The sequence below is a fragment of the Camelina sativa genome, chromosome 12 (genome assembly GCF_000633955.1).
Source record: "Camelina sativa cultivar DH55 chromosome 12, Cs, whole genome shotgun sequence".
In the NCBI taxonomy this organism is placed as follows: domain Eukaryota; kingdom Viridiplantae; phylum Streptophyta; class Magnoliopsida; order Brassicales; family Brassicaceae; genus Camelina; species Camelina sativa.
This window is the reverse complement of record NC_025696.1, coordinates 17700201-17717033: the sequence shown is the minus strand read 5'-3', so window position 1 is coordinate 17717033 and position 16833 is coordinate 17700201. Positions and strand designations below refer to the sequence as shown.

The 16833-nt window shown below is 31.0% G+C and overlaps 3 protein-coding genes across 3 annotated transcripts; 2 read left to right on the top strand and 1 right to left on the bottom strand.

Annotated features, from left to right (window-relative positions):
- On the top strand, positions 4844 to 7873 carry LOC104732053 (DEAD-box ATP-dependent RNA helicase 1). The gene is made up of 9 exons (XM_010451580.2): positions 4844 to 5172; positions 5312 to 5546; positions 5653 to 5907; positions 5997 to 6145; positions 6275 to 6452; positions 6561 to 6748; positions 6839 to 7043; positions 7319 to 7424; positions 7568 to 7873. The coding sequence occupies exons 1-9, from the start codon at positions 5045 to 5047 to the stop codon at positions 7690 to 7692; spliced, it is 1569 nt and encodes a 522-aa protein (XP_010449882.1). The 5' UTR covers positions 4844 to 5044; the 3' UTR covers positions 7693 to 7873.
- On the top strand, positions 12295 to 13515 carry LOC104733614 (F-box/kelch-repeat protein At5g49000-like). The gene has a single exon (XM_010453183.1). The coding sequence runs from the start codon at positions 12295 to 12297 to the stop codon at positions 13513 to 13515; it is 1221 nt and encodes a 406-aa protein (XP_010451485.1).
- LOC104733613 (terpenoid synthase 1-like) lies at positions 14296 to 15173 on the bottom strand. Its single transcript, XM_019233599.1, has 3 exons — positions 15024 to 15173; positions 14675 to 14923; positions 14296 to 14592 (listed from the first exon to the last, which is right to left on the bottom strand). The coding sequence occupies exons 1-3, from the start codon at positions 15171 to 15173 to the stop codon at positions 14296 to 14298; spliced, it is 696 nt and encodes a 231-aa protein (XP_019089144.1).

The window sequence follows — 16833 nt, the reverse complement described above, 5'->3', positions numbered from 1 at the left end:
AAAAGAGAAGTGATGTTGTTTGGGAGCTTTAAACAGAGAGGAACTCTTCTGCCTAAAGCTCCCAAAGGGTGGGGTTGGCGTACCGCACTGCTCTTCGATGAGCTCTCTGAACTTCTCCAGAACGGTGCTCTGAGAGTCGCTGCCGTGGTTCAGCTCGTTTAGAGGTCTCTTTAAACTCGACAATTGTATGTAAAAAACTAAAAACTCGAGAGAAAGTCCACATTCGGTAACCCTCTTAATAAATACTACACAGTATATTCTACTTCCTCAGACTGTGGGTATGTTTGTATAAATGAGTTTTCACAATATCGATTTCTTCTGTATAGTTTATTGCTTTGAGTTAAATCAATGAACTAGTCTACCTTTTCTATAGTTTTAACTTTTAACAGATTAAATTGTATTTTCTTGTTTTTGAGATTTTTGTTTGACATAGTATTTGGCTTTGTTAAGTGTGGACATGCGATTGTTGGTTTATATCTATATTAACATTTTTAAATACGTTTTATGATATATTCTTATAGTTTTGTTTATTAAAAAAATTATTTACAATTTTAATCTTTAAAAAATTGCACAAACCCAATTAGTAAAATCTATGAAATAGACCTAAATCTTTAAAGTTTATTGCCATAAAATCTCCACAATATCTATAAGTTTGTTATAATTTATCTAAATCTCAATCATATAATCGATTTTTCATAAAGAAAATTCTACCATTTTCCTCCAGAATTTACAAAATCAATAAGATTCCTAAAATATCTCTAATATATCTCTACAAAATAAATTATTCCTAAATCAACAGCCCAAATTTTTCCTTCTTAAAACCAATAATCTCACACAAGGTCTAAACGGTTAACAACAAAAATACATTTATTTTGGTGATATTTTCTTCAGAAACTAAATATTATTCCACAAATTTTAAACAAATTTTTATGTTGCGTTTTGCCTCGTTTTCATATTTAAAAAGTATCGGTAGACAACTAATTGAACTCGTAGACATCTTAGTTAATATAATTTTCGTGGATAAGTTATTTAAATGATATTCGTGGACAAGTTAACAACTTACTCTAATAATTTGTCCATCAATACAACTTACTCTAATAATTTATATATTTTATATTTTTATGTTAATATATAGGTTGAAAATCAAATATAAGTTTGATTCTTGATTTATTTTGAAAGCATGAAATATGTCTAATTTTTATTTTATTTCTAATGCCTTAGTATATTATACTTATTTATTTTTAAAATTTAAAATTTTTAATTTAAATTCACATATGTAAAATAAAAGTTTTGATAACTATAACAAAACTTTCAGATATATTGGTGGAGATTAAGAAATTTCAATTTCAATCATCACACAACAAGAGAATGAAGTTGAAAAGATCCATCTCTATTATGTTTGTACTTTCAATGTTTTATTATTTTCTAACATATTGACATATCTTTTTTTAATATGTAATACTTCAATAAGCTTTACTTTTATTGTTTGGAAAAGTATAAATATAAAAGTTTGGAAAAGTATATATAAAACCACATTGCATTACACATTCAAGTCCACAATTTAAAAATACCGATAGTTTTTTTTTAACTCAAAAATACAGATAGGTTAAAAATTAATAATAGAAATATATTTGTTTGTAACATCCCATATTATAACCATAGTAATGTTCCTCACGATTTTATTTCTTAAAAATGTGAAAAATATATTAATAAGCACTTATTCCACTTTTCTAATTCTCATATGTTATTATTGGTACATTATTGGTTCATTATCTATATATTTAAATCAAATGAATTGTTTGTTTTGAACCATAATTTTCTCTATAAAACAGCAAGTCACACAATGAACATCTTAAACTAAATGCTTCAATATCATATTAAAATTCCATTTTCATCATTAACAATGTTTTTTTAATCTCGAATACTCAAAAGTTCTAAAGAACATTATTCTCAAAGTTGAACAATAAAAAATAAATAAATTTTGAAAATATGTATGTATTATTATATTTAAATAAGTTATATATTTTGATATTTTATGATCTGAATAAAAAGTGCAAAAATATTAGTGACATTTACAGAAATTATTTATTATATATAATTTTATGATTAATTAACATAATTAACTAAACAAAAATCTGCGCATGCGCGCGAGATATAACCTACTAAATAATAAAACAATTTTTTACAACGGTATGATGATACAAGATTTTAGTTCTTTCTTATGACTCAAGAAGATTTAAAACTCTATTCTTCTCCTACAAGTGTATTGAATTGAAGACTTCAGAAAATTTTGTGGAATTTAGAAAATTTTGGATTTTGTAAGATTTATGTGAGATTTTATGATACTTTGGTGGAATTGTTAGTTTTTTTTGTTTTTTTAAAAAAGAATTATAGATTGTGATTTGGTGAGATTATTTTAGAAGTATAAGGTGGTTTTAGGAGATTGTAATAACAAAAGACAAGATTTGGATTTCAAAAAATATATATTGAAACGTGCTTAAGCAAAGATGCTAGTGACGAAGAATGTACCTGTGAGTGTATTTATCACCATTTTGCAATTACAAATCACAGATTAACATAGGCAAACTCCCAAATAACAAAACTAAGTTATGTTGAAAAAAATATGCAAACTCAAAGACACCAAATTCTGAAAGAGAAATGTATAAGGAACAAACACAACGGATTTCTCTCCGATTGTAAGATTAGAGAACTGAAAAAATATAAATACTTGAGGATAGATGGTCAATCTCCATTACACATAGAGAATAAAATCTTTGTATTGCCTCATATAGTACTTGGCATTAGAAACATAGCCTCTACTTATATCATCCTGTGATACCTTACAACTCATTTGTTAACACAATATTGGTCTTGATCACTAACAAAACCAGGACAACTGTCCATTAGTTACCTCAAAGCCGGGCAAGTAATTTATCAGATGACCCTTTTTACCCTGGTCGTCAACAAGTTTTGGTCTGGATTTTAAGTTTTAACCATTCATAACATTGTCCCCTATCAATTTTTCAACTCCTTCAATCTCCATGTACTGGTCACATGTAGGCACCACGTCTCCGTATTCCCCCTTGGTAAAGGAAAAGTTGGCTCTTAGGTATATTTTAAACTGCTTAGTATAAAAGCATATAAAAGAAAGTTAAACAACGTTAATAAATTACAATTTTTATATTTGTATGGTACAGTTAACTTTGATCTTTACACTAATACCTCTTCAAGTGCTCCTAATTGTACATTATATGACAATCGTTCTTCGAATCTGCCCACATTTTCACACTCTTTGAAAGTATTCCAAGCTAACTTAAAGACGGTTTTCATATAATATGGTAACTTTTCCACGTAATCTGGATCCCATATGTATTCATATATATGAAATACTATTTACTATAGTTTTTTCTAGGGATATCTCTATTACATTTTTGTAGTCCACACGAGTCAACTCCTCATGTATAAATATTCTTGTGTCACAGCTCAAACCTTTATATATATATATAAGATCGTTACAATTTTAATATGTATATTTGTAAAAGGAGACAGAGATCTAGAGACTAGAATCAGAGAACACATAGTGTAGTACAGTAGTAATGTAGTATTTGATTTCATTCAGGAGTTTTATTCTATTTCACTAAGATTTTTTATGGGGATACTGATTTTTGAGGATTAATTAATAACGTGACAAGAAAGTTTTGATGGTGTTTTTATTCTACAACTTCGGAAACATTACCATATCTAGCCATCACAAGGGTAAATACGATTTTGAGCTTAGCTTGTGCAACTCTCCCTCGTGAAAACTGTGGCTATAAATATACCATTAATGCGAATAAATAACACTCGATCAATCTATCCCTGAAGTAAGGTGGAAGTTTAGATGCAAGATCTTGCTGCTTCCAGCCTTCACCATCTGCAAAACACATTAATGACTTTTTCAAGCTCGCAAGAAAAAATATAGCTGGAAGCGTACGTGAAATATGTAGAGTAGTACTTGCTCAGAGTTTTCAGTTCTTGAATCCAATGTAGCTGCATGAACTTGAAGTTTATCTTCGCAAATCTGAGTAGCATCTTGTTGTGATGTTTTTCTTGTTCGTAGAAAGGAAGGTATTCCCTCGTGAATACCATTTTGGCATTGTAATGCTGAGGCATGCGAAGAGCGTTTCGTATACGCATTGAGATATATATGGGGCGAACTTGCTTAGCTAACGACTCCAAGGTTTCTTGTCGTGAAGCTTAACGCTTCGTCCAGTTTATCCTTTCTCGTCTTCCTCAAGTGAGAAACTTCATACAAACTCACCATACCCTTGACATCTCTGACTAGAGATTCCTTAAACTTTTCATTCTCTCTTTCGAATCTCTTGAAAACCTCTTTTCGTCAACAGAAGCATGCATCTTGTTATTATACATATAACATATAATTCAATGAAAAAAAAAAAATGTGGTTCAGCTCGTTTAGAAGTCTCTTTAAACTCGACAATTGTATGTAAAAAAGCTAAAAACTCGACAAATTCCACATTCGGTAGTTATAACTTATAGGTTATAACCCTCTTAATAATTATATTACAGTAGATTCTACTTCCTCAAGACGGTGGGTATGTTGTATAAATGAGTCAGAAATTATTAGGGAAATATATAAAGTTTTCACGATATCAATTTCTTCTATGTAGTTAAATCAATGGTCCAACTAGTCTACCTTTTTTTTTTTTATATTTTTAACAGATTAAATTGTATTTTCTTGTTTTTGAGATTTTGTTTTTGATAATTTGTATTTGGTTTTGTCAAAGTGTGGAGTGTGGACTTACTTTTATATGGTTCACCCATGTTTTTTCGGTGCTAGATCATAAACCGGACCTGCCGGTTCGACCGATCGGTTATGGGTTAATAGGTAAAACCGTAAAATCTGTAAAACCCTTTTTGGTTTTAATCATCGAAATCGAAAGAGGGGTTTTGGTTGCCGGAGAGAAGCTTTTGTCTCACCACCCACCGGCTTCTTCCTTCTCGTCCTGGGAAATCATCGCCACAGAAAACGATTACGCTGAGTATGGGAAGAGATAAAGAGGATGCGGCGGAGAGAGAGATTGATTCTGTTGTTCCATGGATGAGAGCTCCGATTGACGTCAGCAATGTCGAAACCTGTGCTCTCGAAACCCTCCCTTGCCTTAATCCCAGGTAACATCGACTTATGTATATAATATAAGATTTGATTGAAGTATCTCTGTTACGGCTTTTGATTCCAGCTGAAAGTTTCTTAGTTGTATGATGACTTTTTTAAGCTTCTGAAACTATGTTCTCTTTAATATGTGATAAGGTTGAAGAAGGCAATGGAGGAGATGGGTATCTCTTCACTTTTTCCAGTGCAAGTTTCAGTTTGGCATGAGACAATAGGGCCAGGTGGTTTCGAAAGAGACATCTGTGTTAACTCTCCAACAGGAAGTGGCAAGACTCTCTCTTATGCTTTACCAATTGTGCAAATCCTTGCTTCTCGTCCTGTCAGATGCCTCCGTGCTTTAGTCGTTTTGCCCACTCGTGATTTAGCCTTGCAGGTAGGTTTCTCACTTCTGGCTTTGTTCTTTTTTTTTTTTTTGTGAAACACAACAACAACTTCTCTGGTTTACTGAAGTCTTCCGTTTTGTCATTTGCTAAGTTTAGGTTAAGGATGTGTTTGATGCTATAGCTCCAGCTGTGGGATTAACTGTTGGTTCAGCTGTGGGTCAATCTTCTATAGCTGGTGAAATCTCACAGCTCATTAAGACGCCTAAACTTGATGCGGGGATATGCTTTGATCCTGACGATCTTTCCCAAAACCTTGAGAGTGCTGTGGACATATTGGTAGCAACACCAGGAAGGCTGATGGATCATATCAACAACACCAAGGGATTTACGCTTGAGCATTTGCGTTACCTTGTATGATCAGAAAAAAAAATCTAGATTTCGCTTCTTACTTTACCTCTGTCTTAGTTTCCAATTTGTTTGATAAAGCGAATTTTTTTCAGGTTGTTGATGAAACCGACAGATTGCTAAGGGAAGCTTATCAATCATGGCTACCAACTGTTCTGCAACTTACTCAGGCATCTGACGATGGCCTATTTCCTACAGCGTTTGTTCCTTCCGCTTTTGGTGCTCTGCAGACTGTTCGTAGACAGTGAGTTCCATCTCTCGAGCATATTTCCTTTGTTATACTACATTAGTCACATAATAACCTCAGCTGGTTAAAGGCTGTAGTCAAAGCTGATTAAAAGTAACTAATGTGATGCTTACTTTAAATCCACAGAAGTGTGGAAAGAGGTTTCAAGGGTAAACCATATCCAAGGTTGGTGAAGATGGTATTATCAGCTACATTGACGCAGGATCCAAGCAAGCTTATTCAGCTTGACCTGCATCATCCGTTATTCATGACAACTGGAGGAAGCCGATACAGACTACCCGAGAAGTTGGAATGCCTTAGACTGGTATGTATATGTGTTTAATGTGTCATTTTTTCCTTCAAGTTTGTGCTTTGACACAACATTTGTCTGCAAATATTTATCTCCTGATTTTACGTCACATGTTTTTAACAGATTTGTGAAACCGGGATGAAGCCTGTATATTTAGTTGCTCTCCTAAAATCATGGGAAGGTGAAAAGTGTATCATCTTCACATCCTCCGTAGAGACTACTCGTCGTCTATGCAAGTTACTCAACTTTTTCGGTGACGCAAACATAAAAGCAAAAGAGTATTCAGGTGGTCTGAACCAATCAGTTCGAAGGTAATACTTGAATCTTGCAGCACTTAATAGGACCCTGTGGCACTCAAATATAAAGAAATCTGCTCATTTATTGAAAATTTTTGCCTGCAGCAAAGAATTAAAGGCCTTTAGAAAAGGCGATATCCAAGTTCTTGTTGCGTCTGATGCTCTAACACGTGGAATGGATGTTAAAGGGGTAACAAATGTCATAAACTATGATATGCCTCCCTTTGCAAAGACCTTCATCCATCGTGCTGGGCGGACAGCTAGAGCAGGCCAGGCTGGGCGGTGCTTCACATTGCTGAGTAATCATGAGGTAAACTGAAACTATATTCTGCACATACACACAAACATTCTTTCTCTATCACTTATGTGGAAACACAAGCTAGAGGTACCTGAGATAATAGATACTAGATGACAAGGTGTGTCTCAAACAGGGGAAGAAAATACAATATCAGAATTTTGTACTCATCTCACTGAATTATTCACTAATCACTTAGGGTAATTGTATAGGACAATTGCTTGGAACCCTCTTATCTATCTCTGTTACTTTTATCCACTTGTTCATTTGGATATTTTAAAAAATTTCAGGTAAGGCGTTTCTCAAAGCTCCTGAAGAAAGTTGGGAGTGATTCATGTCCTATCTATCCGATCTCGCCCACTTCATTAGATTCCATTCGTGCCACTTACACACCCGGTAATTTCTTAGCCGTGTGTACATATTTCTAGGAAACACTCTACAAAATAGACATGAAAGTACTCTGTTAGTGCATAGGAAACATATGAGGCCAATCATATCATTTGTAGTTTGGCAAATGATGAAGTCATTTCTCGTTTCAGCTCTAGAGAAGCTCAAGGAGTTGGTTGAGTCAGAAGCACCCAAGAAAGGAAGACAAGCTTTTAGGCACAATTCAAGAACCGGAAACTCCCAAACCAAATTCAACAAAACGACATCAGACACATAGTTCTTCTGGGTCTGTCAGATCAAGTACTCAATCGGAACGGATCCAGGGGAAGTATCCATCCATTGTATCAATGAAACCTCAATTTATTGTTGTTTTTAATTCAATGATTTCCAATTGCGCTTCGTATACTATATTTCTCAGATCCCCGATTATTTAATAAGCTAACCGAAATTATGATCAATTGTATATAAAATTCTCACTGGTCCATTTAGTTATATAAACAGTCGTTATAAGAACTTTTTACCATTGGTCAGGAAGAGTAAGTCAAGTTTATTAGCTCTGAATGTAAAGCAAGATACATGTCATATAATCCATGAGAACTCGTTAATAAACATAATTTAATTTGAGAAATAATTAAAAACGACTAAAAACATATGATTTATTCTACAAAATCAGTTTATCTCCCAAACTAACACAAATTAAAGCCAAATGGGTGAAATACTTAATCACATATAATTAAAAGCAATTCATTAGTAATATACTCTTTCGTTTTTGTTTTAGTTGTCGTTCTAGAGTGAAAATTTTGTTTTTATAATAGTTGTTGTTTTTGAATTTGAGTGTAGATGTTTTATAGATATTTCAATTTTATCAATTATTTTAATTTCTTGACCAATTAAAAAATTAGAAAATATATTAATGAAGGGTAAAATAGAATTTTTTTTTTTTTTTAATTTGTATGAAAAAACCTTTAAAAAGAAAACTAATTTGAATCGGAGGAAGTATCATACAACTGAACAATTGAATTTGTAACATCTTAAACCATGCAAGACTGCATTGAAATAATGAAAATTGATTGTTGTTTTACTTAATAACTCATTGTTTATATCATGCATGATCTTTAAATATTGTATAAAAGTCACCTATAAGTAGACAAAATAATTTAAGATATCACTCAACATTTGTTTTCCTTCTCACTCAATATATTCTTTTCGTTTTGTTTTAGTTGTCGTTCTAGAGTGAAATTTTTGTTTTATAATAGTTGTCGTTTTGAATTTTCAGTGTAGATGTTTTATAGATATTTTGATTTTGTCAACTATTTTAATGTTTTGACCAATTAAAAAAACTAGAAAATATATTAATGAAGGGCAAAATAGAAAATTTAATTATTTTCTTAATTTGCATGAATTAACCTTAAAAGACAACTAATTTGAATCGGAGGAAATATCGTACAACTGAACAATTGAATCTATAACATCTTAAACCATGCAAAACTGCACTGAAATAATGAAAATTGATTGCTTTTTTACTTAATAACTCATTGTTTATATCATGCATGATCTTTAAATATTGTATAAAAGTCACCTATAAGTTGACAAAATAATTTAAGATATCACTCAACATTTGTTTTCTTCTCACTTAATTTTGGATCTTATCACTATAGTTAGAAAGGAAGAATGGGGATCTTATGCATAGGTTTTTGCTTATATTTGGCTCATATTTTATTTTCTCTTTCTTCATTTTTTCTAGTAGTTGTGATAAATCAATAGAATTTTAGTATAATCCACGTCAAATTTATATTATATTTAGACGTCTTTTTCTTTTATGCTATAGATTTTTCTTCAAGACAAAAATCTAGGAAAACTCATTATTATACAAAATTTAATTTGAGAAATAATTAAAAACGACTAAAAATATATGATCTATTCTACAAAATCAGTTTATCTCGCAAACTAACACAAAACTAGGCCAAATGGGTGAAATACTTAATCACATATAATTAAAAGCAATTCACTAGTAATATAATCTTTCCGTTGTTGATGGAACATGGCAAGAGTAGGTACAAAGAAGATGTGTTTGTGAATGGACACACCTCAGTGTGGTGTTCATGGTGGGACAAACACTAGTGGGGATATGCCTGCTCCAAACAGAAGATCAGGTTCTGTTGTTGCACCAAATTTCTCCACCATTGACAAACTATTATGTGATAACTCAGGGTTTTCTTTGTAATTAGAAACTATTCATTCCCGTCTGTATCCATTACAAAATCAAGAACTGTCTGTATCCATTACGAAACCAATACTATCTGTAGCCATAACGAAACCAATCTCCGTATCCCTTGCGCTGAACGTTGCTCCGAATATTTTGAATTTACCTAATTGACTCCCTCCCTCCCAATTCTCTCGATTCAAAACGCAAGCAGTGGCAATACAAAGTAAATATCTCAAACTATGTATGATAAAAAGTAATTTGAACAACTATTAGTGGGAACAACTATAAAAAAGTAAAAGTATTAGTGTGAACACTAGCAGTTGAGAAGTTTGAAACAAAAAGAAAATGCAAACATACAATATCACTCTAAGTTACTCACAAATTAAATTGGCCAATGAATCTTTACTAATTACACTCTGCATTACAACAGCAAAACCTACAGTTGAAGGATATATATTTATATATATATATATATATATATATATATATATATCTATACACATAGATAATCAAAGAGATTACTTTTGTTTTTGTTTTTGTTTTTTTCAAAATAATATTTCAGTTAAGCTGATTATCTTTGCCAGAAAAGATAATATTTGCCAATAATAAAGCTGATTATAAAATAATATTTGCCAATAACTGCAATAATTAATCTTTCAATAGTAAAGCTAATTATCTTTGCCAATTCACCTTCTAAATATTTCTAATTTATAAAGCTGATGATCAGAAATCGAAAAAGAGACCAGTTCACCTTCATATATCCAATTATTTATTTTTCGATTTCTGATTATCTTTGCCAAGCTTTATTATCAGCTTTATAAATAATAAACTCTTTGTTTTTTGGGAAAAAAACTAGATTGACCCAAATTAAGAGGTTAATTACTAAAGTAACTCATAAAATGTGAGGGTTAGATTAGTTATTTTTTTTTGCCTAAAATATACTTTTTGCTTTGTTAGGATAAAAAATAAAGTCAAATTTACCCTCCCAGAATTTTTTTAAGAAAATTAAAATATTTTCATAAGATTGTTGGATTAGTTGTGACAGATTTATTTGTGTATAACAGATTTGTTTTTGTATGACAGACTTATTTTGGACGACAGATTTTTATAACTACTGTTATGATAGATTTATAATTGATGACAGATTTATTTTTCACGACATACTTATTTATTAAGACACCAAAAACTTTCACAATATATGTCAGATTTGTAAAATGTTTAGCAGATTTATTTTCCACAGTTATTTCAGATTTATTTTCTTGACTAAAAGTCTGTCGTAAAATGACAGACTTTTTATAGAAAAATAATTACTATGTTGACCACTAGTGATAACAGATTTGTTTTAAGTTACGACAGATTTTATTATTTAACCAAAAATCTGTCGCTTGATAACAAATTTATAATGTTTTTTACAAATTGCTAAGATAACCTATGTGAATACCATATGTTATGGCAGATTTGTTTATGTTATGACAGTTTTTTTTTAATCCAAAAATCTAGTGTTTGATAACATATTTATTAGATGTAAAATGTAAATATAGTGACAACAAATTTTTTTTAAGTTATATTTTTTCAGTCATATTTTTTATAAATTATATTTTTAAACTCATATATTAAAGCATATTTTATAGATTTTAATTTTCCTAAATCATATTTTAAAATCATATTTTAATATATTATATTATAGTTTCATAAATCTTATTTTAATACTTTTTATATACATTAATTTTTAGTTATAATTTCATACATTATATTTTTAATAAATTTATTTAAAATATATAATCTTAAAATTCATGTTTTTAAATAATATCTTTATACATAATATTTTTATAAACAATTTTTTGAATATTATTTTTACACGTTATATTTAAAATCATATTTTATTTTTATAAATTATATATTATTTTTATACATTATATTTTAAATCAAATTTTATTTTTATAAATTATATTAAAAATATAAACATCATATTTTTTAATCATTTTTTATTTTTCATTAATCATATTTTTAAATTAAAATATTACATACTATATTATTTTTTCGTTTTTTCAAAAAAAAAAAAAAAAAAAAAAAATTCTGGGTTTTTAGTATTTTTAGCTAAAAATTGTGTCATTCTAGTTATTAGATAGAATGGAGTGTTAATCTAGCAATTAATTGCCAAATTTGTGTCAAACTGGTATATTTTCACTTGTTTTTTGTCCTAACACTTTGTGTTCGATCTCTTGTAGTTTATTAAATTGTGCTCATATTGTTTGATTTGTATATTTTGTTATATATTGCTGGAACCGATGTTCTCGCTAGAATATTATTATATGCTAATTGGTTTAGTGTCGATTATTTGTTTGTGTCATAATAACAAAAGTAATCTCTTTGATTTTTTTTTCCTATTCTTTTAGCTAACTGTGTTCCTTTTAATTGCTCAATAACATTAGCTTTTTATATATTCCTCTTTTTAAAGTATATATTTCTTTTGATATACGATTATTTCCTTTTCATTTAAGGGAATTGTATATAAATGGGATATGTATAAGTAAATAGATAATGTCACTGTTGACAGAAGACAAAAAATAAGAAGAAAGAAAACAAAAAAAACCAAAGAGACTATCAAGGTTTTTTTTAAGTCTCTGGCTTCGGTTGAGATTAGTTTCTGTGTGGATCCTCTCACGATCGAGAATGGGAATGAATCCTTCCGTTGAACAGTCAATGAAAGGAAGAAGTGTGATGCGGGGATTGACGGCATGTCACAATAAAAGGACGAAGAAGAAGAAGAAGAAGGAGAAGGAGGTTTGTGGGTTATGGTCGTTGCCAGATGAGGTGGTTGTAAACTGCTTGGCTCAGTTGTCGAGATTGGACCTCGCGGCTTTAGCTATCGCCTCCAAGAGTCACCGGTCTCTGGTGGTTTCCTCTGAGGTCACGAAATTGAGATGGCAGATGGGTTGCGTCGAGCAATATGTCTACGTATGCTTGCGCATCTTTCCAGAACCAAGCCCACGCTGGTTCATCCTCCACCCCATACAACGTTGGCTGAAACCCATCCATATGGACTTTTATGATCAGGCTCCGAAATCAGGCTCCGCTTTCGTGCCGATGTCTTATGGGATCTATATCATCGGTGGACTCGTAGACGGCAAGCCCACTTCGGAAGTCTCGTATTTCAATTGTTTCAAGCACAAATGGTACCTCATGCATCCCATGAAGATGGCTCGTGCTTCCCCATCTGCAAGCCTGATGTTGACAGACTCAGGCGGCTGCAAGATATATGTGTTTGGAGGGCTCGCGGATGATGTAGCTGATTCCTCAAACTGGGCAGAGGTGTACGACATCTCCACCAACACTTGGGATTTCTTGTTTGTGTTCACGCCCAAGATGCCCCTCAATATCCAACAAAGCGTGTTGATGAATATTAGTAAAGAGGAGGAGGAGGTTTACGCAGTGGATGAGGATGGTCAAAACTTCTCCTTCTCACCAAGTAAATGTATGTTTGTGGCAAGGGGCAACACAGATTCCATGCCAGGACACATTTACAGAAATGATTGGTGTGTCATTGGGAAATTCTTATTCTGTCGTAGCACCCGCGGGAGAATACTGTGGTGTTTGCCCTATGACTTGCATTGGAAGGAAGTGAAGGGTTTGGAACAACTCCGACAATGGTGTTCTTATATCACCAAACTCTGCACCAGCCCTGCTGGGAAGATTGTCATTTTCTCAAAACCGCATCCCCACAGTCTCGAGCTTTTCTCCACCGAGATTTCCATTTCCCTTGGGAAAGGCAAACGCAATAGACACGAGATTTGGGGGAAGATTGAGTGGTCTGGTGCTGTCTTCAAACTTGATCCTCTCACAGACTCATCATATAGCTTTAATGTCTTATATGCAAATTATGTCCATATCTGAAATTCTCAAACTCTTTTATTCGTGTTCATAAACTATATATTTATTCTTTTAGCTGGCAAAGTGATTTCTAATATGATCTTTTAGCTTCCAAGATAACGTATTACTTGCTCAGAGTTTTTAGTTCTTGAATCCGATGTAGCTGCATGAACTTGAAGCTGATCTTTGCAAATCTTAGTAGCATATTTTTCGTCGTCTATGCAAGTTACTCAACTTTTTCGGTGACGCAAAAATATAAGCAAAAGAGTAATCAGGTGGTCTTAACCAATCGGTTCGAAGGTGGTCTTAAGCAAAAGAGTATTCAGGTGGTCTCATTCAAAAAATAATTATGTATGTTTGTGCTCTTTATTTTTTTTCCAAATAGTATGGTTCAGATTTGTCCGTATACTATCGGAATTAGTGAGTAGTGCGTGAAACCAGCTTTTTAAAAGGTGTTTGTGGAGGAGAATCATACATAGAAGAACCAAGTTGGATAGAGTGATTCTCTTTAGTGAAGACAATATGCCCTGAAGTAATCGTCTCCACTTTGAACTCTTCGTTCATTTTATAAAAACTGTTTTAGTCTGCAAAATGATGTATAATAGTGTTACAAAGTGCCAATGCGGATTACCGCAAATGAATCAATTATAAATTCAAAATAAATATAGTTTTTGATTTCCGTTACAAATATATATGTAGCAGGGAAATGATGTGAATTTCACAAATTTGTGGGAGACATGTTCGCTACAAATTTTGTTATTGAAAAAGACAAATATATATCAATAAATACCAAGTATTATTATTTCAAATGCTAATAAGCTTGACAAACAAAGATGTGATATGATCCTTGTATCTTCCTTCGGGATGAGTGTATTCTTCACCAGACCTATAAGTAAAGTCTAGTATTTTTCCAAATATAATAGCCCGCTTAAGGGCTTGTCGTGGCACACTCTTTGTTGTCTTCAATATCTCATCGTTAACTGTTTTATCCAAGTCGCTAACCATTTCCTGAAGCTTTGTGAATGTTTCCTCCTCGGTGACTTTGTGTTGCTTCATATAGTACATGATGGCATTAACATCATACCCTCTGCTCATGTCACTCTGTTAGGTACCATATGTGCATTAGCATTACTAATTATGTCTTGATCACTAAACAAACAAGAGATCATGTAATTTTTGTTACCTCAAAGCCGGCCATGTCATTCATTAGACGAGCCTTTTTAGCCTGAGCCTCAACGAATTTTGGTCTTGATTTTAGCCATTCATAACCTTGTTCCCTAGATATTTTATCCAACCCCATAAAACTGCTTGCTATACTAATATACATTGTTACTTCGACTCCCCCAATCTCCAGGAACTCATCAAATGTAGGCACTACGTCTCCATTTTCCCAGTTGGTAAAGCTAAAGAGGGATCTCAAGTATATCTTGAACTGCTTATGCGGATCATACAAAAGAATGTTAAGCAACATCAATTAATTTCATGATTTTGATATTAAGATATTTCGATGGTTGTAACTTAATGTACACTACCTCTTTGAGTGCACCTTCCACATTATATGAAAATCCCTCGTCCAACCTGCCTGCAGTTTCACACTCTTTGAAAGTATTCCAAGCAAACTTGAAGACGATTTTCATATAATCTGGTAAATTTTCTACATAATCTGGATCCCATCTGTACATTTATACTGAGATTTTTAATTATACGGAAAATATATTCATTGTATATAATTACAGCTCTCTCTATTCTCTATATATATTATATCAAATGTTTGATATATTATTTTTTTCCATGTTCTTTTGATCATTTGTTATCATGTTTTTACTTTGATATATATAAATGATGTCTTAGTGTTATTTTTTTTTGTTTTAAAAAAAATAATATAACTAGATTAAGACCGGCGGTACACCGCAGGCCAAAATTATTTATAATTAAAATATTTAAATTATAAGTTGTATTTGTTGGTTAAATATGTTATAATTATATAATAATTGTTAAATAAACCACATAATACCGCAATATAATTTATTTTTTTACATAAGATTTTATTTAATTAATTTAATTAGATATGTCTGTTCTCTGATACCGACAATGTTAACAAAATAATGAAATGATGTTTTACCTCTGTAACACCGAATTAATGATATTTTTTAATTTATATAAATATCGATAAAACTCGTCCCGCTATATAACCTCGTCCCGAGATATTTTAATTTACACTATATCATCTTAATTTTTTATATTTATTGTGTATCTACGGTATAATATTTATCATATTTAACTTTTTAAAAGTTTTAAATATTTTTCATATTTAATCTTTTAAAAATATTTAAAATAAGGAACCAGAATAAACCAAATAAAATTTTTTAAGTTTGAATGCCTGATAAATCAAGCTTTCTACTCATTTGTATTCAGAATCATTTTGGTCTCTTTTATAGTATGACTCTGAACCATTTTCCAATTTTTTTAGACGATGTGGGATATTGTACTCGTATTTTTTTATTCATTTATTGAGTAATATATGTCCATTTTTAAAAATTTGTATTATATCATATGCAGGAAAAAATCACAATTTTTATTAACTAAATGTATTATAAAATAAATTCAAGATAATTAAAATATAAATTCAAATAAAAAATGAAAGGGAATCATATATTTATGTTTGAATGAGGTAGAAAGATTTCCATATTTTTTTAAATCTTACCTATAATTAATTTTGAAGTTTTGGTAACTAATATTAAAGTCAATGCATTAAATGTAAAAACTTTCCAAAAAGTATTTTTAAGCAAAAACTGCTGCAAAAATACTAGTATAGATTTATTGAGCTCTGTGTTTTTTTGTACAACATCTTATGAAACAAACCTAAGAAGGAATGTTTCCTAATGCTAGATCCTTTACTTAATTTGTATTAATTAACATAAACAAAACAAAACAAGTTATTTCATACTAGATAGAGACCTGCGTGATTACGCGGACTTTAAAATATGTAAGCTTTTATTGATAAATCAATATAGTAAATAATAATCCATACATTTTTTAAAAAGATTTAATCTGGTAATTTCTATTTAAAACGGGATTACAACTTCACACATTCTTATAAACTCCTTGCATTTTTGGGAGTTTTATGCCTTTACTAACGAATAAATAGCACTATTTTACAATAATAAATCATTAAAAAAATTTATCCAATTAAATCAGTATTAAATAACTGATATTGTTACTTTGAATTTTTAATTTATTGTTCATTGGTTAATATTCATGTTAAATACTTTTTATTATATGATACATGTCAAAACGGCTAATATTATATTTTATTATAATATTTGAATTCATGTTAAATAT